At 47.8% G+C, this 23,294-nt stretch overlaps 1 protein-coding gene across 1 annotated transcript in view; it reads left to right on the top strand.

The window, feature by feature from the left end:
* Positions 1 to 23,294, top strand: part of LOC144764805 (uncharacterized) — a 581,674-nt gene that overhangs the window by 439,557 nt on the left and 118,823 nt on the right. Inside the window, exon 11 of the mRNA XM_078650300.1 lies at positions 7,463 to 7,535. Within this exon, the coding sequence (XP_078506426.1) occupies positions 7,463 to 7,535 (73 nt within the window). The remainder of the gene's footprint in view (positions 1 to 7,462; positions 7,536 to 23,294) is intronic.

Genomic DNA, 23,294 nt, shown 5'->3' with positions numbered 1-23,294 from the left:
CCTAATCAATAAACTACTGGACATGCTACATGAGGGTCACCTCGGCATTGGGAAGTTGAAATTAAGAGCGAAACAGAACTACTGGTGGCCTGGCATGGACATAAGAGCAGAGAGGCATGTCAGGGAGTGCCCCCAGTGCCAAGGGGCCGACAAAACGCTGAAACCTTTGCGTCCTGCACTAGGACAGTTTGAGATTCCACAGAACCCGTGGGAGGAATTATCCATAGACATATTAGGGCCCATCCTTGACGACCAAGGCACTAAGAAATATGTGTGTGTTCTCATGGATCGATACTCCAAATGGCCGGAGGTGAAGGTGGATGAGACTATGGACACCGAGAACATCCTAAGATTCTTGTCAGACACGTTTGTGAGGGAGGGCATTCCCAAAGCCATCCTCAGTGACAACGGCCCCCAATTCACGTCCGACAGATGGAACCAATTCATGCAGAGGAACGGCATCACGAGCAAACACACAGCCATCTATCATCCGGCCGGAAATGGTCTGGTGGAACGTTTTAACAGGGTGGTGATGGGTGCCGTTCAAGCTGCAATCTCAGGCAACAAGGACTGGGAGAAGGCCATAGAGAACATGGTATGGGCTTACAGAATAACCCCAACTGGCACTGGATATAGCCCGTTTCAGATTTTGAGAGGGCGCGAGCCTTTCACCCATGACAATCGGGTCTGGAAAGAGAAAGTTATCACCAGCGAGTGGTCTCCTGCGATTGTACGCGCCAACCTAGAAAGAGCTCAGTCTATATACACCAACTACTACAACAAAAGGAAAAGCGTGAAGGGAACAAGATTAGAGCAGGGAGAGTGGGTCAGAGTGAAGCTGGCAACGTTACAGAAGAAAGGCGACAGTAAATACAGCAGGCCCATGCAGGTCAAAGAGGTGTATGATCGGGCGGCCTTACTCAGTGATGGGAATGTATGGTCCCAAGACCGCATGGCCAAGTGCAATAAGGTCTTACGATGGAAACAGAGGGGAAACGACTGGGGAAATGGAGATGAACAGGATATTGAGCTGGGACAAGAAGCTGATGAGCCGCAAGAAGGTAGAGATGCTGTAGATGGACTTACAGAGGAAGGAAGTGATGGTGATCACCAAGGAACAGATGGGGAGTTACGAGGGGGGAACTCCGAAGGAGTGGCAGCTGGAAGGAGAGAGGAAAGGAATGAGGAGGTGCAGAACCGAGGCCCTCCGGAGAACACTGCCAGAGTAACCAGGAGTGGTAGAACTGTGATAAGGCCCTCCAGGTATCGTGATTTCGAAATGGACAGTGAACTGTAAGTGACTTTATTGTTGTATGAAAAAGGGGAGATATGTAGTGGCGCATACTAGTTGATGCACGTCACGTCATGACGTGACGTGCGGCGGCCATCTTAGAGATGCGCGCGCAGTCTGTCGTGTAGGCGCGAGTTCCGAGCGGGACACAGCGTCGGCTCGGCGCTCTTCAGTTAGAAGTTTATAACGTAACATTAAAGAAGCGTTAACCACCAATATTGGCTCCGGGCATTATTGTGGCAGCAACCTTACACGCATGTTTAAAACATTGCTTTCCGTCGCTTCAGAGCAGGTCTTGGCGCTGTTAGACAAGGACTGCTGGACCAAGGCCCACAAACTCTCCGAGGAAATATTTCCACACCGAACCTACATTCTTCAAGCACTTGCGGCGCGCAGCTCCACGTACTCTAGGTTTGTATCCCAACATCCACCCTTCCTCTTTGGTATATTGTTTGAAAATGATGCCAAACTATTCAGTTGGAGACGATGTGGCTTACCGACAAGAGCTGCCAATGTTGGAACTGGGCAACCAGCTTCGAGTTTCAGAGTCGGCTCACAATCATGTGATGCTGGGCAAATCACTTATATGATATATCTATCTCTCAGTGCCAACACAATAAATAAATGTATAACGTGTCCTTGTGTAATATAAGTGGTACCCATGTACAGACCTCTAATACCTTCAAGTCGAGTTGCGTTGTGCAAAAGAAAATACAAATACATGTAGAGCCAGGTTTTTTCACTATGTGGTTATGAAGGCACAGCTCAGTTCCAGATGGTTCTAAAGAGAAACCAGTAAAAGAATCCACTGCTCCAGAGTCTGGTATATCACTCTTGCTTTCGGCAGCAGAACGCAAGAGCGTGGCTATAGAATTTCTTTTATTGGTGGTCCCGGGGCTGAACCACTTCCCCTCAGATTTCCGTGTTTTTTTCCGTGACACATATGGACATTGAAACCCTGGGTCAGACTAACCATGGTATTTTTTTAAGGAGTGGTAAATTCGTATAATGTTCTCTTATATAATTACGCAAACATTCTGGGGCCTATTATGTGCAATTATTCTAATTGTAAATTCTTTACTTAGGGCTACAGTTTAGAGCATGGGTACTCACAAATATTTTCTCAAGGGCCAAAAAGATTGGTCTGTGGTGCGATGGAGGGTGGCACTGATGTCAACCGGGTGGCTGTTGGTCGGGTGAGGGGGCTGATGGTATGGTAGGTGTAGGGTAAGTGAAGCATGCACCTCTACTGGTCGGCAAAATTACACAAAGTGAAGCCAGAAAACCTGGGATAAATTTTGGCTTTCCCACTTGACCAAATTGTGTGATACAAGGCAATTGTTTTATTTCACTTTCCCTCCTTTTTAGGTTTTGCCTGGCGAAAGATGCGCTCTGCGCATCTTTTTCGCGCAGGCGAAAACCTAATGACTATAGTAGGGGAGACAGGAACGGCCCCCGTCTTCCATTGGCTAGCTCCATAAATGGAGGCTAGCCATTGGAAGACGGGCCTGTCCGTCAATGCCGGACCAGATTCGGGGGCGTTCCCGAGAATTTTTGGCTTTTGGCTACGTCACGCTACGTCAGCCAAAAGCCAAAAATTCTCGGGAACGCCCCCCGAATCTGGTCCGGCATTGCCGGCACCCGCCTTCCTGCTCGGGGCCGTGAGGAGCCCGCAGCCGCCGCCCCGTCTTCGGCGAGGCCCCGGAGAGGAGGAGTTTGAAGGTTGGTAGGGGGGCGGGGGCATGGATGTCTAACGTTAGCGGCATTAAATACAGCTACTGAATTCAGGTTTTACTTGTTCAATTCCAGAGACCAGCACTGCCCCTTATCCCCGTTTCAGCTCAGCCTCTCATCTTGCCCATGTCGTTCACAAGAGTACCACCGAGCCCGGTGATAAAAAGCCCCGGTAGGATTGTAGGGCAGTGTGCTAATAGCAAGCTGTTACTACCAGGGCACCTGCCGGGAGGCTGGCATGTGCCCTCGTTTGTGCACACTTCCTGGCTCGCCTGTGACTCCCATTTCACAAGTGCTCACACGTGGATGCCCCGGCTGAGGACCGGAGGGCACTGGTTCCCGGTGTGTAATAAGGAGGAAGGGACTCACCTGTGCCAGGCCCGCTGCAGACCTCACCCCACGGCCGCTCCTTTCACCCTAATTATCCGGAGGTGAAATCAGGTGTCTGAGACCTCGCCGTGCACGCCCAGAAGAGACGGGCACCTCCGTCGTCAGAGAGACGAAGCAGGAAGTCCACGGGGCAGGAAGCGAGTGTGGAGCAATAACTGCTGCCCTGGACCGCTGCACACCAGGGCCTGTTTACTCAGCGGCGCGCTGCATTCTGGGGCTTGTATTTTGCGTTTACCTTCCGAAGGATGAGCGTTACATCTCAGCACACAAAGTTAGGTGTTCTAAAGTGCTTAATGAACTCGAGTTAAGTGCAGAGTGAAAATCAGCCATTTACACGGGGCTTTCAGTGGGAGCGAAAAAAGGTGTGTGTGTGTGTGGAGAGGGTGGTCTCTAGAAGGTGCTGAACTCAGTGCTTCGCATTATGTGGCTATCTCAGCTGCTGGCATTGCCACGGTCCCCCATAAAGGCTTTTTAACCAGCTAAAACTTCTGGAGAGCGATGTGGACCACTCCAGTGTCGCACTGTATTTGAGAATGTGAAAACGTCTGTCTTTGGCTACTACATCCTGCCTTGGCTTTCTAGCAGGGTATGTGTATAAATGCCCAGTATTGACATTTGAAAGTATACTTCAGGGGTGCATGTATGCATGTGCAGCAGGGTATGTGTGTGCTTTGAAATCTGGGTATCTTTGTCTTCAAGGTGAGTGTGTGTGTGTGTCAGCATACTGGGAGTATGTACTTCTGTCTAAAGGGGATCTGTGTGTCTGTACATGCGAACGTCTGTGCATGATAGAGTTTCTGCATTAGTGTGTCTGCACTGTGGTGTGCCTCTGTAGGGAGGGCTGTGTGGTACTGTGCAGGGGTGGGTGCATCTGTGTAGTGTGGTTGTCTCTGTGTAATTGGGTTGTCTGTATTTCCAGTGGTTAAGCAATAGGCGAAGACAAAATGTAAATACCCATTGGTAAAGAATTAGGAAGACAGCATGGAGAATTTCCAGGTTTGAGCTAATAAGACAGAATCAACAATATTTTGGCGTATAGACTGAGTAACAACTGGTGAAAGAGGTAATGAATGTCAGTGCTGGAAGCGAAATTAGTGCACACCCATAAGGCCTAGTACCACATTCAAAATAAAAGCCGTTTTTTTTATGGACTCTGCTTGTGCCTCCGTGTGCCCCTGTTGCGCCTCTGTGTGCCCCTGTTGCCTGCTTGTGCCTCTGTGTGCCCCTGTTGCCTGCTTGTGCCTCTGTGTGCCCATGTTGCCTGCTTGTGCCTCTGTGTGCCCCTGTTGCCTGCTTGTGCCTCCGTGTGCCCCTGTTGCCTGCTTGTGCCTCCGTGTGCCCCTGTTGCCTGCTTGTGCTGTGTGGGTGTGTGTGGAGGGCTCCGTGTGGCTGTGTGTGTGGGAAGCTTTGTGTGGCTGTGTGTGTAGGAAGCTTTGTGTGGCTCTGTGTGTGAGGGGCTTTGTGTGGCTGTGTGTGTGGGGGGCTCTGTGTGGCTGTGTGTGTGGGGGGCTCTGTGTGGGTGTGTGTGTGGGGGGGCTCTGTGTGTGTCATTTGCGGGAAATAAAGCTAGTGGCATTGTAAATGACAATGCCATTTATTTATGTTAAAAAAACATTAATAAAAATAATGTCAAGAGCAATGCCAATAGCTCTAACTTTAACAAAGGCAAAACCATTGCATTGTAAATGCTTGTTAACAATTGCCTGTGCCTATAAAACATTCTACAAGAAAGGAAGCCTCAGTGGATTTCCTGGGCAACTTCCCATTAGCAGATATCTGTAATAGTACCTATGATATATTTTTCACCAGCAAATACAGTCCTCTTTTAGACATGTAAAATATTCTGTAAAGCACAGGTTGATGTCTATTTACCAACTCGAGCTAGAAAGTCAAATGGACTGTGACCCACGTACCTTGCATGACACATTTGAAGATGCTTTGTATATGGTATCAGTCAGTCCTGGGAGTCTACAGGATGTTTATATTACTACGTTCCAGAGCCCCTTTCCACATGGATGAACTCCTACAAGAAACCAAAACCATAGATGTGAAAGGGTTTTGTTATGGCCTCATTGCCTGCTGCCGAGGGCTATACCAGTTGTTTTAAGACCCTGAAACGGCAACTCAGGCCTTGAATGAAGGAGAGGCAGTTTAGCAACTAATATAGCTCAAGGCAGAAGGGCTGTGAGGCTATTAGAACATTCCACCTACTAAGGGTAGAGTATTATGAAATAAATAGGGAGAAACCGGGACACATATTGGAATGTTGTAGCAGAAGGCTTATACCAGCTGTTATAAGCAGTTGGACCCTACATTGCCTTCAATGAAGCTCCCAACATTCCATTATGCTAATAATAATGAATGCCCTCCTCTATTGCGTAGTTAATACAAAACAAATACAGTGGCTGTAAATAAACTGTAACTTAAACAATCTATACAAAAGAATTGCATCATATTAGATGCTGTTCATTAAATCAGAGCACTGAGTGATAAATCAACCAGTGGTAAAATTCCTGCCTTTCTAAACTCTGAACATTTCTTGGGACCAAAGCACCCATATGCGTTTGCTAAATGACATCTAACATGCATACCATTGCTTGAAAATAAAGATGTGTTTTTCATTAGCGACTGTGCTGTTAGTAAGTCATAGCTTTGCTCTGTTAAGGCGTTTGAGCGATGAAAAGGCTAGCAGCACAAACCTGTGGTTTTCAGCCAAGATGTACATAGTATGCAGCCCACCCTAAGCACCCTAAGGAAGCTTAAGATATCTCTTCTCTAACATACATTTGCATCAAACATAAATACCATTTCTTATTACAAAAAACCCAGTACTTTTGATTAATTGTGAAAAAATTCAGGATTTACCATGCCTATTCTGTTAAACATTTCCTAAAATTCGCAATGTATAATGCTCATTGATTCATGATATATGAGCAGTTGGTGCACTTTGCACCTACAAAACCAAATTTTGTGCTAAGCATGCACAATTGATACTAAATGAGATCCATTCTTAAATGAAGATTGTGCATAATAAATTATGTGCAAAGGGGGCACGTAAGCGAAAAAATGCAATACATGCAACATTTAGAACACTGTTCCGCCGCTCTTCATTTCCTCTTGCAAGCTACTGCTTTAAGGACTAGCATACTGCTTTTCAGTCTATATGCTGCATATGATCAGCATAAGCATGTGCTCCAAGCTAATAAAGTTACATACCTGCAACAGTTTGAAGCTAGCAGTACTGTAGATTGAATTGCCCATTGTACTCATTCTCTGATGCAAAGTCATATTAACTTGTGGGCCCTAGATACTTGCATACCAGTTCACACATAGTAATGAATACCATCTTCAAACCTTTGCTTCCCCATAAGGAAAACACAATCCTGTGACCTGGTGCATTGTAGATTTCCAGGGAGGCATCATGAGTCCCCTCTAAACCAAAACTCCTACTTCAAAAAAAATAACAATCATCGCATGTGAATCTGTAGCATCATACGCTGCTGCATACAGATTGGTACAGGTAAGTGAGGTTTTCTTTATCAGGTGAATCAAAATTCTGTGATGTGTGCTATCTCCATATGTGACATCAGAACTATATTTCTGAGGGACCCATTTCACTATGTCAAACCCTCCAGAATTTGTTCCTGGAATTACTTATCTCCATGAAATCAGTGGAAACTTACTTCATAGCAAGTCCTGATGCACTCTAAATGATGCCTTTGCCTGTGTACATGAGCCCCTGGGGCTCATCCTCAACTTGATGGTTTAATCCATAAGGCTTGAACTGCAGCACCACAATACATGGATATTTTGTTTGCATCACTGAGTGTTGGAGTATAACTACGTGATCAAGGACACACATCTATAGATTCAGCATGCTTGACTCACAAACTCCTCAGAGAGGTTTTAGTAAAAGTAAACTACAGACCCATGAAATGTTTCTTAAACTAGAAACTGAAATTTGCAAAGGACTAGATGGTTTTACATGATCTCCTGGTTCACTTGTTTATCATTAACCTAAATCTTTTCTTGATTCCGGGTATGTAGATGCAGCATGTTCAGCACCGACTCATTTGAACCCGAACACAAGCCAAAATGCCTCTCTTCAGAATAGTCAACGGTAAGGTGCTATGGAAAACTTTTACATTACAAATTACATTTTGTGTGTGCCCAGTATGGCTGAACACTCTACAGTGTATGGGATGGGTACTAAAAGAAGATCTAAATGAGCTGCACCTTGATTTATCATCGAGTAAGCAGGTTCTCCTTCTTGTGTCATTGCTTTCTGGTTAATAACATCCTGTACCTCAACTCTTCCTGCATGTCCTTAACCTTTCAGCATGCAATTTATCAATCAATCGCTCCCGTGATTGATGTTATTTAAAATCTCAAGAGTGCAAACTAACATCTCGTCATTTATTGCTGTGGTGTCAAATTGTTTTTTTTGAGTAAAGACTCCAAGCATGACTGATTTAAAAACTCCTGTATTTTAAATTTGGTTTTAAAATAGCTGCATCCTTGTTTGGTATTGCACACAGATTTTATTTTGGCTAAAATGTGGCCACAACAAGAAAATTCAAGAAGTACTAATAGTCTACTGGAATGAGAACGTCTTTGGATGAAAGCATGCTTCCCAAAGCAAAATGTAACTTTCACACTTTCGTTCAATTATTGTTGAATTTGAAGTGAGATCATGTATCCGTGATAAGATGAATGAAATTAAACTAAAGATGTTCAGTGGCAATACCATTTCAAAAAGATCTACGGTTAAGCACATTTAATAGGCTGAATAAATTCCCTAAGCATTGCCATATAGTAAGATCATTGTATACACAACGAATTATGGTTCACACCGCAATATCAATAATATGTATTTGAGAAACTGTATAAATAGGAAATATTTGAAAAACAAATTCTGACAGTAACTAAGTGATATATAAAGTGCTTGAATTCATTTCTGCTATGGGTGATCACTCAAATCACTTTTCGGTCCATTGTTTTCACCCATCATTCCACTCAAGACAGACACCATCCATATGCAAATTAGTCTTTGTTCTGCTACAACAGGAACTGTTCAAATGAACTACCAGGCTCGGTCCTCTATAGACAGAAATGCAAGCAATCCAAGGCAGGTTTTGGCTTATGCATACCTCATCAGTGAGGTGTAGCTGGAGTACTCTTTCACAGTGGGCACAGTACCCAGTTCTGGACATACTTGTCGTACTAAAGCAGGAGCAACATACAGTACAATAATGTAAAACCGAGAAATAGAGCATTTGTGTTGGGAGTTTTTATTTGGGTCATAGGTGTTGAAAAACAGAAGGATATCCTACTTCAAAAGCACATGTATGTCTTCACCATGCTCGTCCTAATGAAAGCATTGGGGACCTTCCATCGGAAACTAGGTTACCTAGAAACAGGTCTCCGAACAAGAATGTTTCTCACATTTATCATTTTGGGGCATTAGTTAAATTATCTTACATAGACGACCACTTTTTATGTCTGGCTTGACACGTCAACGGGTGTCTACATTATACGATACTTAGAAAAACATCTTTAAGAAGAACTACTAAGGGAGGGACTTAGGCTCCACCCGCATGTTTTTGTTACCTTGAACGGCATTTCACTGGGCAAAAGGTGTGCTTCCACTGAAAGTGTGCTTGTATCGCTCGCCTGTTGGCTGTGAAAGGCCTTCCTCTGATATATTGTGACCGTTGCTTTAACAGTGATGGCACAACATGAAAGGGAAAATCCTCCATCATGCTGTGATCCTATTTGCTTAGATGGTTGCTTACCAAGCTGCATGAGCCAACTGCAATCTAATTTATTATTTTACGCAGGCACACCACCTCAACTGATTGTCTGACGATGCCCGCTTTTGGGACTGGGAGCTGTACAGCACCACAGAGGTCCACTCATGCTAACGCACAAAAGCATTAGATATGATTACCCCCTTCTTTGTGATTGATCTCATGCTCGCACAGGTTACCAAAGCCCTCAGCCATTTATCGAGGTTGATCTTGTGCTTGGGTCTGTGATCTTCCTTTCCTTTAAATGCCCTAGAAAAGTTGACGGAAAACTAACTCCTGCCTGCACTGCTGCTTACAAAAGCTAGGAGGCAGTGAAGGAACTCAGAGAAGGACTTATGAGAAGGAAGCCCCGACCAGGCCTCCCTGACATGAGGAGCACAGAAGGCTCTCCGAGTGCCCATGTACCACCAACCCATTCACTGCATCACCGCAGACTTCCATCTCTACAAGGGTTATCAGGCGAGCCCCCCAATGTGAATGTGCAATAGCAAAATAACTCACCTTGGAATCCCCCTCAACATGCAGGAGGAGCTGATGCTGCTGTGGGATGTGTAGTTCTCACTGCTCACTCTATGGTTGGAAGTCTCTGTCAAAGACGAGAGGTGATCTTCCACTCTTTGTGCATCAGAACACCCCGCACCACCTGGCCCACAAACCTGTTGTGAGCAGGGAAGTTTAAAGATAACCCAGCATGCCTGGATTCTGTCTACTCTAGCAACCCTCCTTCCCCCCCCAAACCTGGATATGCAGTCCCTAGTGCATGTAGCCGGTGGCAGCCCCCACTTTTGATGGGTGTATCAATGGGGTACTACCAAACGTTGGCAGACCTGATGCTGCAAGAATAATACTGCAGCCAGTCAGGGGAACCGTGTCTGCTGGGGAGCACCTTCACCATGAGATTAGAGGCACAGGATTCGAGGGAGAAGAGCACGAGGGTGCCCATGAGCTGCTGCTTCTGTCAGGGGCAGGACCACAGGGATCCCTGCCACCAGTGCCTGGAACTGCACCCATGATCAGTGTTTCCCCAGGTAACAGCATGCAGGTAGTGGCTATCTTAGTGCAATGGGGTAGATTGGGTGCCTGTGTAGGGGATCACCTTATATCAGCAGAGATTAAACAATATCTCCTGTGTCCTTTAGGTTAGTTGTGTCAGTGCGGTTACTGTTGCATCCCTGAATCAATCTGAATGTGTCTCGCTTTCCTCTCTTCCTACCCACATCCGCTTAACCCCAAGGCCAACTTTCTGTGTTATTTTTTTATTTTTCCCCCTCTCTCTCTCTATCTACCCTGATGCTCCCCAATCAATTCTCTCAAATTGTCCATACCTTGTCTCTGTTCTGCTTGCACTTTTAGACCTCTTTTCTTATCTTACCTGTTCTCACCGAGGCAATGTTCCCTCTTATGTGTGAGTGGTGTGCCTCTGTAAGTGCAGGCTGAGCAGTGTGTATTTAAAACACAGTGATCAATATATATAGAATCCAGAGTAAGAAGTGATGATTTTGGAGTCCAGGTTGTGAGTTAAACCTGTGATTGTACAATAAGCACTGTTCTTAAGAGTGCAGAATAAGCCCTGTGCCTCTGAGTGTAGTGTGAGCACATTGCCTCTGCGAGTGCAGGGTGTATAAAATTTCGGATCAGATGCATGCCCCTGTGAATGCCCACATGAGTGCAGGGGTAGGGATGTACCCATGTGACTACAGGAGGAGTGCTATGCTTGTGTGAGTGTAGGATGCAGCACATTAAAGCAGACTTATTGACCCTGTCAATGCTTTTGGAACTGCAGGCGGTAAGGGATTAAATTGCATAAGGAAATTTCTCTAGGATGTCCTGTCTGAATGTACAATCAATGGATCAAAACGTGATTGTCACATGACTCTCACATTTATAAACAAAAAATTCCAAATTGCATTGAGTTTATGGATTTATCCTGGAGGCAAGATGGTGGTCGAGTGAGACCGTAGTGCGGATGGACCGGTGCTGGGGGAAGCTATCGGCAGCTCTAAGGTCTCTACACTAAGCAGGGAAAGATAGGATATGGTATCCTACTTCTCGTAAGAAGAAAAGAAAAGAAGCTCAAGCATACTATGAATTGACCAGCACATCTAATAGTCTGAGTAAAGGAATTAATTTTGCGAAGACCCCTAATGGCGCTAGAAACCGGAAAGGCGCTAAGTTCCAAGCCCAACGTAGCGTCAGGAGCTTACCTGAAGACTCTTGGCTCGCTCATCGGTCTGTCATTCGCTTTCTCTGCCGTGAGCATCTCTCGGAGCCGAGGGTGCCAAGGGCTGAGAAGACTGCTGGGAAAACTGCGGGTGCCTCTGATCAGCAATCTTGTCGGGACTGTACCAAGAGAGGAACCGAGATGGCTCCGAAAAACGCTGGAGCATCCGCTGCGGCCAAGGCGAGGGCTGCAGCAGCATCGGCGGCAAGCACAGGCACAGTCACAGCGAGAAAACGCTCCGAACGAAAAGCAGGCAGCCGGCAACAAAATAGACGCAGGCTCCGGCGCAAAGACTCCGAGACAGGGAGCTGCGGTGCAGAGGAAAGGGAGCATGACCGGCCCCTCAGTTGCTGACCTCCTACGTCGAACCCCGGGCGGACTGCTTCCAGGTCAAACTAAGCAGTGCAAGCCAGAAGCTCTGAAAATGGAGAATATGGAGAAAGCTCTGCAGAACTGTCCGGAGAACTCCAGGTCCCCAGAGGTCTTTGATTGTGAAGTAAGTTCTGAATTACTTACGGGGGGAGCGGTGGGAGCGGTCTCTGCAAATGCTGCCAATCAAACCGATATGCCACAAGGTGCCCCCTCTGTACATATCCCTCCGCTTCCAAAATCAGCTACAAGTACAATCATAAATAATGACAATAATGACAAGGGCATGGATTCTACTGAAACTAATGAAACTCCTGCGGTAGTACTAGCGGCATGCTCCAATGTGATTTTGGGTGACGTAGCTGGCGGGGATGCGGTTCCACTTAATGAGACAACTAATCCCTTGGGTCTGGTAGGTTCGGATCCCTCTAATGGCTCCCAAGCTAAAACCTCGGAAAAAGTGACTTGCAATGCTAAACCAAATAGCACGACCGCCTTAGATACCGATGTGGGGAAAGACCCTTGTGATTTCTATTCCTTCTCAGACGAACTCGAATGGTCCGATGAGACATGCTTTCTATCAACGGAGAGGAGCGATAATGATATCGGTTGCGGAGCCCAAAAGACAGTAGTCAGAAAAAGAAAGGGCCACCACGGCGCAACGGAGCTCGTATGGGATTATACCCCTACAACTCAACTTACGGCGCAACAACCAATTCAATATACACCGACGAATGCCTTACATTTGGTCCATCAATCTGCTGAACCGCCCTCTGGTGCATCGACCACCCTGGATACAGTTATGGAAACAGTCCTTCAAGCAATCGCAGCACACAGGGAAGAGACTGCACACGATGGGCGCAAAGCCCAAGCTACTCTCCGAAAAGTGCAATGGGTGGTGCGCAGACTAAATAAAACTGTTAGCGCATTCGGAGATAGAATGACTGACTTGGAGTCCCGCATAGTTTCCAATGAAACTGAGATTGCTGCAAATCATGAGCTAGCAGAGTCACATGAAGCAGAATTGCTCGATGTAAGATGGAAGTTGGAGGACTTTGATAACCGCCTCCGAAGGAACAACCTTCGCGTCCTAGGCGTGCCATAAACATTGGAAGGGGAGGATGCCCGCTCTTTCATCATTAAAGTTTTCCGTGATTCTCTACCAGAACTGCCTAATTGGAACTGGGACTTAGAAATACAACAAGCTCATTGTGTGCCTATGTATGGTAAACAGTCTGCGCGACCTGGGGGATATCCACGAGCAATTCTAGTTTACTTCGGTAACTTTCTCCTCAGGCAGGCAATATCCGAGAAGGCCAGGCCGGTGTCGAAGCGCGTCAGTGGTGCTATTTCCTATTTTGTGCGCCCCGATTTCTGCCACGCCACTGTGGAAAGGAGATGGCGTCTCCGCCAGTTGATTAAGCCTTTCCAGGAGAAGAAAGAGGCGGCCTACCTGAATAACCCTGCCCGGCTTAAAGTAATCAATGGGGGCGAAACAAAATTTTTTACATCTGAAATTAAAGCCAAAGAGTATTTAGAAGGTCTCTAATTCGGCTTGTTAGCTAGTCCCTCTAAAGTCTGTGCCATGGTAGGATATATCTACAAATGAAATTCACACTAAGGTATAAGGGCATTAGTGATAACACAGAGGGGAAGTTCTTGTGGTATTCTCTGGTCTTCTTTTTCTTTTTCTCCTTCTTTCTTTGTTTCTTCATCGTTTCCGCCCTATATTTTCTGACCTTTAGGCTTTTGGCTGAAGAATATAGTGAGCTGCCGATTTAAGCAAAAAGGTTATCACAAGGGTGTTCATGCGTGGCTCTAGCACCGGTCCTGGGAAGCACACCCATCAAACAGACTCCCATGGAGTTTAAATGCCTCATTCTGGGTGCGGGGGGAGGGATGGGGAGGGGGGGCTCGACAGCTGGAAGGGGGAAAAAGCAAGGGAAAAAATGGCAACTTCTTATGTATACTGAATTATAGAATAATAAAGAAAATGTTTTTTAATAACGAGAGAGATAATCTTGGAAATTAACAGTAAGATGCTATGGGGAGGATGAAAATTTGTTCTTGGAATGTGGCGGGGCTTAATGATAGAGCAAAGAGAGCTAGTATATTCGAACTAATCAAACAAGGGCCTTTCGACCTTCTTTGTTTTCAAGAAACCCACATTACATGGGAAGATAGGGATTTACTAAGAATGCCTGGGTATAACTTGTTAGCGACCACTTCACAAACATCAAAAACTTGTGGTGTAGCTATTTTTGCCAGAGGCTTTTTAGGACAATCCAAGCGAAAGCTAACAGACTCCTTGGGTAGATGGGTCATTATTGAGTTAGAACCCGGAATTACAATTTGCTCAGTCTATGCCCCCAACCATGACGATCCGCCCATATTTGAAGATTTAGAGCTAGAGCTGGCTTCTTGGCCCAAAGATTTGATATTATGTGGCGATTTGAATATTTCTATTAATCATGTGGGAATGCCCTATAACCAGTATATGTCCATTTATACAGGAAGGAAACCTAAAGTGTATAGAGCGATCTCCCAACTTAGGGAGAGTTTTGACTTAGTAGATATCTGGGCTCTTAAGCAACATTCCGATCCTGGCTACACATATTTCTCATTTCCGCATAATAAATATGTACGAATCGACTACATGTGGGTGGTCAGTGACCATGCTTCCGCTGCAGAAATCGATAAGTCCTAAAACACTCTCGGATCACAATATTCTCACTCTCACGATTAATTTGACTAATCTCCATAGGCCCCGTTTTAATTGGACATTTGACAGGAAACTTCTTGCAAATAGAGAATATATTGACTACATAAAAATCTGGACACAGGGATACTTTGACTGTAATCGATATAGCACGTCGAGGGCTGTAGTGTGGGACTGCTTCAAGGCTGCTCTTAGGGGAGAGACTATGAGCTTTGTAGCTAAACAAAAGAAAGAGGCAAACCTGGTTAATCCGCAGCAGATGCAAGACCTTGCCAAAGCTGAGCATGAACATACAGCTGCTATAGTAAAAGGGGAGGAGGGAGGAGTCTTATTACGTAAACTACTAATTCTTAAGACTACGATCAACGGCAGGTTTAATCAGAAGGCAGCTGAGACCTACCAAACTAGTCGTAATAAATTGTACGAAGATGGAGAAAGGGTCGGAAAACAACTAGCCCTGCGTACCCGACAGGAACAGTCACTCAATAAAATCAGCAATATCCAGGTAACCGGTAGGATCTATACCGAACCTAGTGAGATACTGGATGTATTTAAAGGCTATTACGAAAACCTCTATTGTAATGAAGAGATCCTTGAGCTATCTGAAATTAAGGAATCACTACGGCTCTGGTTAATGGAATGTGGCCCAAATAATATTCTAGATGCAGTCACTAGGGATGACTTGGAGAAGGACATCACGCAAGCAGAGATACAAGTGGCAGAACTTGCTTTAGGCAAGGCAGCTGGTCCGGATAAGATCCCCCTAGACCTGTATAAAATTTTGGGAGAGATCATTATACCATGCATGCTAGATCTTTGTATAGGTATTCAGGGGAATGGTAATACGCCTGTATCTTGGAAAGAGACCAATATAGTGATATTTCCCAAGAAGGGTAAGCCCCCTGAACTTCCCACGTCGTATCGCCCTATATCCTTAATAAACTCAGACTCGAAAGTTTATGCAAAGGTCTTGGCTAATCGGCTCAGGAGGGTGGTAGAACATCTGGTCTCCCCGTGGCAGCATGCTTTTATTCCCCGAAAGGGAACTACGGATCATACCCGTAGGGTTATTTCTTTATTTGATATCATGGCTGCGACGGGGGGCCGGATGTCTATGATCCTCCTTGATGCCGAAAAGGCCTTTGATCGAGTATCATGGAAATATCTGTGGGCAATATTGGAGTTCTATAACTTTGGGGTTGGCTTTGTTCGATCGATACAAGCAATGTACCAAGATGCAATTGCCAAAGTTCAGACGATGGGCTTGGAATATAGATCATTTAACATTCTAAGGGGTACAAGGCAGGGGTGTCCCTGTTCCCCGATACTCTTCGCCCTCTATATTAATCCGTTGATTATGAAGTTATTGGCAAGTACTTTAATAAGACCCATTAAGACAGGTACTACGCCGATGACATGGCGGTTGTAACATCAAACCCCACTGAGGCAATTGGAGAGATCGAAAATATAACTCAGTCTTTCGGGGTTATGTCCGGATATTCTTGAAACCGTGAAAAAACTGTGGTTATTTGTACAAATAATACTATATTCAACGATCCCAGAAAGACCGCCAACGCCGTTTATCTTGGCGTTTCTATATCCCCGCAGATTGAAAATGTTAACAAACTTAACTATGAACCCCTCTTGGAAAATATAAAAAAGGACTTTTTGAGGGTCAATAGTTTATATCTCTCCATTATTGGAAGGGTTAACTTCGTTAAAATGAATATCTTTCTAAAGATATTATACTTGTTTCGTGCAATCCCTATAATTCCTGAGGATAAGACGTTAATGGCCATGGAATCACAAATCTCAAAATTTATTTGGGGGTATGGCAAAATTAGGAGATCCACTAAATGGCTCTCCCTACCACAGGAGAGAGGTGGTTTGGGCTTGCCAAATATAACCCTTTATCTTTGGGCTAGTCTCCTCCAAGGGATGTTTTCCCTATTTAATATAAACCCAATAAGCAACACTATAGCTGGGGTTGGGATTCCCACAATATACAAGCTAGCGGTAGGGGAGAAAGCAAAGGGCCTTTTGTTGAGACAGATAGAACCATCTTACTATAAGAAGGTTAAGTTTAAACTTATTAACAGCGCCTGGAAGGTGTGGAAGAAAGTATCTAAACATATGGATATCTCAAAGATCAACAAATACACACCATTATGGCATTCCTTTCTGCTATCCAGGCGAGTCAATTACGATCTTGCTAAAAGGTGGGAGAGCCACGGATTGGTATCAGTGGGGGATTTCCTAGACGCTGAGCCCGCCGTTGGGTTCTCCAGCCTCCAAATAAAATTCAATATACCGTCCTCTGACCTTTTTAAATATATTCAAATAAACACCATACTATCTACAAAACTTCCAAACATCTCAATGTCGAATATTCCTATTTTTGAGCTCATAGGGGGGAAAAAAACCTCTAGGATATGCACATTTTATGGGTTAATGCTGGAACAACACGATGATTTGGAGAAAACTGAATCACTCTGGTCATCAAAGCTGAACAATCCAAACGTCGACATTGATAAGGTCCTTCTGCTCTCTGATAGGGTATTCTTAACATCAACCCTTAAGGCCCAACTCTATAAGACTATATACAACTTACATTTTACACCGGCAAAACTACATACACGGGGAAAAGAATAGACGACAATTGTCCCAGGTGCGGTATAGGCCCGGCCCATTTAATACACATGTTTGTTGAATGCATGTGACCGGGTCAGTGGGAATAGGCAATAGACGAGTCTTGGTGGGATTCAAAGAAGGTTTTATTGAGTGGAACAGTCTGTCGGTACAAGTAGTACGAACGCGTACAGGACGGGGTGACCGGCTTCTCTCCCTCCTTGTCTTTCGGGTGCCGTCCTGCTCTCGCCGCCGGATCGGACTCCTTCTCCTTGGCTCTTCGGGCTCCGTCTTGCCCAGACTCCACCGAAGGGGGGGTGACAAAAACACAGAGGAGGTCTTAGTATCACGTCAATTCCTACTGACAGTAACAGGAAAGGGGGTGAGGGATACACCGTGCTACCAGGCTGTTTCACTCCGTGAGGTGAGTGCTGGGGGGGGGTGTACGTTACCCTAAGGGACAGCGGGTCCTCCTTTCCCAAACCTCAACCACCCAGTCACCCGACCCCGTACCTCTGTTAGCCACGCCCCTCCGGGGAAGTGGCTGGGCGAAGCGTGGGTCCGTTGCCCTCCTGGGTCCGTCGCTGCCGCAGGTCTCCGAGCTGCTCCTCGCCGTCTGCTTCCCGTCTCCTCCTCCTTTCCTCCGGATACTCTCCGTCCTGAGGCGCCTCCGCCCTGGTGCTTTACCGCTTCCTCTGGTCCGTTACCGATTCCAGCTCCGTCCGAGGTCCCAGCTGATCTGCTGCTCCGCTCCTCTCCCGCTCTCCAAGCCTGTCCTCTCTTCCAGTCTTCTCCTTCTCTCCACTCCTCGATTTCCTCTTGCTCCGCTCTCCTCTTCTCTTCGCTTCCGCTGCTCCACGCCACTCCGCCACTCTCTTCCTCTCTGACCGCTCCTCCGGTGAATAGACACACCTGATCCGTGGTCTGGGCGTCTCTTGTAGGGAAGACCAGCCCCTCCTCCTCATCTTCCGCGCTGGGCCAGTTAAAGGGGCCGTGCTCGTATTCCTCCTCGTCGCAGCTATACTGGACGGCTCCTGGGGTCCATCCTGAGGTCTCTGATGCCTGTTGAGAGAAGAGGGGGGGGTCACAGGTTATGGGCTCAGACCGGGGGGTAGGGGGGGCGCCCCTCCTCCCGGTTACAATGCAATAAATTGACTACCCTTAAATTAAAAATTTCAGAATACTGGGAAGAGGTGTTCGGGCACAGAGTTTCTATGTCCCCGACTCTTTTCCTGATAGGATACGACAATACCCTTGGGCATAGTAAAGAAGAAGAAATATGCTTGTTCCTGGGTATGGCTGTATATAGGTTAATTTTGGCTACCCGATGGAAAGTTCCCGACTCTCCCAACTTTCAAGTTTGGATAACTCGGTTTTTGGGGATATTCAATCAAGAAATGTCATTCTATACAGCTAAGGGTAAAAAGGCTAGACGGCGTGGTATTCAAATTTGGCACCCTATTACCACTGGAAAGATAGGTTTTAGTTATATGCAAGATGTAAAGTTTACTTATTTAAACAAATGTAAATAAAAATGTATATGTGATATATCTCTGTGGCAAAGATTTATAGTTCCTTCATGCATCAGTATTTTGTTATTGTATCATGTATCTCTTAATGGATTTAAGTATAATTTAAATATTTTTGTAATCTTTTTTATATTCTTGTATGCATCGAAGTTGCCAAATAAAAATTAAAAAAAAAAAGTTTATGGATTTATAAAGTTACATGTTTGGATGATTTTAATTGTACAAAATAAAGTAGTGTAAAAATCCATATTTCACAGGACTATGTGAAATATTGAATTGTTGCACCAGTCCCTGTGAAATATGGATTTGTTCATTATATTGACTGCCAATCAAGCCACTCTGCTGAGAGTAGGGCCACTGATTATGTGGCAATAGACGACCAAATTATGTATTAGGGTAATCTTTGTCACAGAAAAAGACACATTTTGTGTTACTTTTCATGGTATTATTTCGATCCATTTGAGCTGTAAACAGTTAGTGGTGCATTCTGCAAGTTATGTGGCAAATAATGTGGGCGTGGCCTGGAGCCGTCGATGGTGGACGTGTAGTTCTCCAGCTCCGTCCTAAGCCCTGAATACAAGCTGATTATCCTGCACTCCCCTGCCTGCAGCTCACCTGATCCCTACACAGGTTGTCCCCAGGGGCGAGCGGCGTGAGGCGGTGCGGTATAGCCCCTCTCGGACCGCTCCTTCGGCGAGTTCCGGCGACGGAGCCTGTTGCGGCCTGTGGGTCGGAGTGGAGCCCCGGCCTAAAGTGATTGGCCTGGCTGGCCTACCCCCTGCCTCCTTCGCGGTCCAGTCGGGACCCGGGATTGGACTTCTCCTGTGTTGCCGGCCGGGACTGCGGAGTGCGGTGAGGTGCCCCACCCTGACTCGGGCCCCGCTACCCCCCGCTCGGTCGCTTCGCCACGGGCCGGCCGCCCTGCTACGAGGCCCTTCGGGACGCGGGAATACTCCCGGGCCGTCCCCCCGCCCTCCCAAGAAGCTAGCGGGACTCCGGCATTCCGCCGCAAGGAGAGGGACTGAGGAGCGGGCGACACACACAATCCGCTGCCACCAACACGAGACCGGCTTCGCCCTGCACAAGCTGCCAGCATTACAACGCGGATCGGCCCGACTTTGCTAATATCCTGGCGCCATCTTGCCATCACACCGGGGCTTGGTCGAGACCCTCGGGCCCTGGCGCTCTCGCCTCGCCTGCCCCCGAGCCGACAGCCGGAGGATCTGAAACGCAGCACAGAGTGGCACGCTCTGAAGACACGCGGACCTCAGGTACAGGGGTCTGAAGAGGGTAGGTGCGCCACGCGCTTTGGCGCCTTATCACAGCGCTGCAGCCCCGACCCTTACCGTGCTCCCGGCAGGTACGACAAGCTCTGCAGTGGCCTGGACCCCACCACCTTTCCCCCCCCCGCCGCCCCCTGCGGGCCTGGGGTCATACCTGCCTGTGGAGACGCCGGAGGCGTACCGACCCACCCTGCATTGACACCTCGCCTTGGTAGCCTACACTGTCCCTGCCAGCCCTGGGGACTTCGCCACATCCGCCTCTACCCAGCACGTAGTGGTCCTTCCATAACCACTGCCGGACGCTCGGAGGGACTGCAGCGGTCTGCTGCATCCACTACAGCACCACCCTGCTAACGAGATCCATGGGCAAACACAGGGACAAATCTCGGGGCCGGGGCGCTCAAACGGACGTGCAGTCCACGGGCTCTGACGATCCGCTGGCCTCCTCCAACATGGACATCATCCCGCCGACCGGTAAGGGATCGCAGGACGCCAAGCTCGATCTGATCCTGAATGAAATACGCGCGACGCGGGTAGCGCTAGAATCGCGCATAGACAACATGGCGACTGGACTGTCCCTACTGAAGGCTGACCATAACAAGTTGGCGGATCGGGTGGCAGAGCAAAAAATAGCGCTAGATGACCTAATCCCGCAGCAGACGGAACACTCCACGAAATTGGAAAACGTAGAGAAGCAGCTAAAGCAACTATGGGATAGAGTGGACGATGCTGAAGGACGTGCCCGCCGCAACAACGTCCGCATCCTGGGCATTCCGGAGAGAAGCGAGGGGAGGGACCCCACGCGGTTTGTGGAGGATTGGCTACGGAAGCTGGTGGGCCAGAGAGACCTCACCGCCCTCTACAGTGTGGAACGGGCCCACAGGATGCCATCGCGGCCCCCGCAACCAGGGGAACCTCCTCGCCCCCTGATCGCTCGTCTCCTCCACTTCAGAGACCGAGACACTGTCCTGCGAGCGGCCAGGGAGGAAGCGCCAATACGCTTCGAGGATAAGAATATATCAGTCTACCCTGATTTCACTCCCACTGTGCAGCGGGCCAGGTCCAACTTCATGGGGGTGAAACGCAAATTGCGGGACAGGAACGTGAAATATGCACTTTTGTTCCCTGCTCGGCTCAAAATCCTACATAACAGGTCACATTTTTTCGACTCACCTGAGGAGGCGGTGGAGTGGATGGAGGTCACTCTGGCCCCGCCGGCGTCACAGGACCCATTCGCAGACCACCGCAGTGACACCCACAGGGGCTCGCCAGTCTGACGGAACAACACTCACAGCCCCGGCCACCATTCATCCCACGGAGCATCGGTGATGACGCATCCCCCTGGGCACCAGACGGTGGACCACTCGTCATCATCTCCGCAACAACGCCTAACGGAGGAGGCACTGGCTGCCCACGACGCGGGAGCACCCGGAGACAGACTCACCGTCACCACCGACACCCACACTGAGGTGTCTGGTTCAGTTGACAGCTTGCAGCTCTTCCCGAAGATCACGGCCCAGATGGCAGCGGAGTTCTGAACCACGGCACGATTGAACCTCTCCGGGTGGTGACGTATAACTAATCCCCTCCTTCACATATGGTGGGTTGTATGTGTGGGGGCCCATTGTATTGTGGGCTATCAAGCCCACGCAGTCCGTTCAGTGGCAATCGACGGAGGCCTACCACCCCCGGTATGCACACGAACTTGACTAACTTGTGCCCACGTTGGGCACCATGGTTTGGCTCCTGGGTATGTTGGCTCAGGGACCCTTTTGTTATGGGGTTACATGTTTGCGAGACACTCATTTTATAGCACAGCAGGACATGTGGGGTCACCCAGTTGTTTCACATTGCCGCACTGCACAGATGGTAATGGGACCTCTTAACAATTACCAATTGTGCACCTGGAACGTGCGTGGCATGGGATCAGTGCACAAACGACACAGAATCCTTGCACAACTCAACCGCAGGGGGACACAGATTGCTTGCTTGCAAGAGACACATTTGAACGCTGCTGAAGCGGTGAAATTGCGCAAGAAATGGAGGGGGCAGCTCTTTGCTACCTCATATTCTGCATTCTCAAGGGGGGGCGGCGATTTGGCTCCGTGGCTCTCTTCCCTTCCAGATGCTGGAGCAACGGATTGATCAGGAGGGTCGTTATGTATTTGTACGGGGACTATTGGATGGGGAGGCGGTTGTCATTGGATGTGTATACTCACCTAACGCAAACCAGTCGGACTTTTTGTTAACTGTTAACGAGGTACTTGCAGGTTGGGCTGATCTTCGCTGGATCATCGGGGGCGATTTTAATGCTGTACTTGATGTTATGCTAGATAGATCACACCCCCCTTACAGGCTACCGAGAGTAGGAAACGGGCAGATGCGCTTGCGAGTTGGGCTGAGGGCTGGGATCTGGCAGATGTGTGGCGCAGCATACACCCTCTGGAAAGGGAATACACCTTTTTCTCCCCTCCCCACCAGCTTCACACCAGAATTGACCATGTTTTCTGCTCCCGTTCCCTTACGGCAATGATTGTCCAGGCCCAGCACATGGGGAAAACTCTATCGGACCACAACCCCGTGGAGATTACTTGGCAGTGGGGTAGGAGGCTGGCTCCCATTCCGACTTGGCGACTGTCTCCTGATCTCCTCGAGGATTCGGTCTTCCGGTCCTCCCTGTCCGACACTATCGACACCTACTTCTCCACGAATGCGAACACGGCCAGCTCCCGTCAGATAGAATGGGACACTTTCAAAGTCTGTCTTAGGGGGACTGCTATGACCACTAGGGTGGGAAGGAGGCGGGAGGTGATTAGCCAACTGAAGGAGGTGGAGGGCTCACTCGCGTCCCTAGAGAATGAAGCAGCGGGCACCAATGCTCCCTTTACACCTCTGCAGGAGGCACATATTAGGCACGCGGAGCTACTGGAAGACCTGCGGCTTATAGACTATAGGGAATACACGAATAGGCAACATACACAGGCAGACCGAGCCGGTCCCCTACTAGCCCGCCTACTACGGGACTCCCCGATCAGCCACCCCGTTTTGAGGGTCCTGGACCAATCTGGCCGCTCGGCTACCACCCAAATAGGGATTAATACGGCGTTCAAGGACTATTACACCACGCTGTACGGTCCCCCACAGCCCTTATCAGAACCCGCACTTGCGGCCTTCATGGAGGGTCTGGACCTCCCACAACTTACTGCCAACCAGAACAAAGACTTGAAGCGTACTGTTTCAGTGGCGGAAATTAGACAGGCGATACGAGCCCTTTCGAAGGGTAAGGCCCCCGGAACGGATGGCCTACCAGCTGAATTCTA

The sequence above is a fragment of the Lissotriton helveticus genome, chromosome 1_1, assembly GCF_964261635.1.
Source record: "Lissotriton helveticus chromosome 1_1, aLisHel1.1, whole genome shotgun sequence".
In the NCBI taxonomy this organism is placed as follows: Eukaryota; Metazoa; Chordata; class Amphibia; order Caudata; family Salamandridae; genus Lissotriton; species Lissotriton helveticus.
The sequence above is the reverse complement of the archived record's forward strand: the minus strand, read 5'-3'. Positions and strand labels throughout refer to the sequence as shown.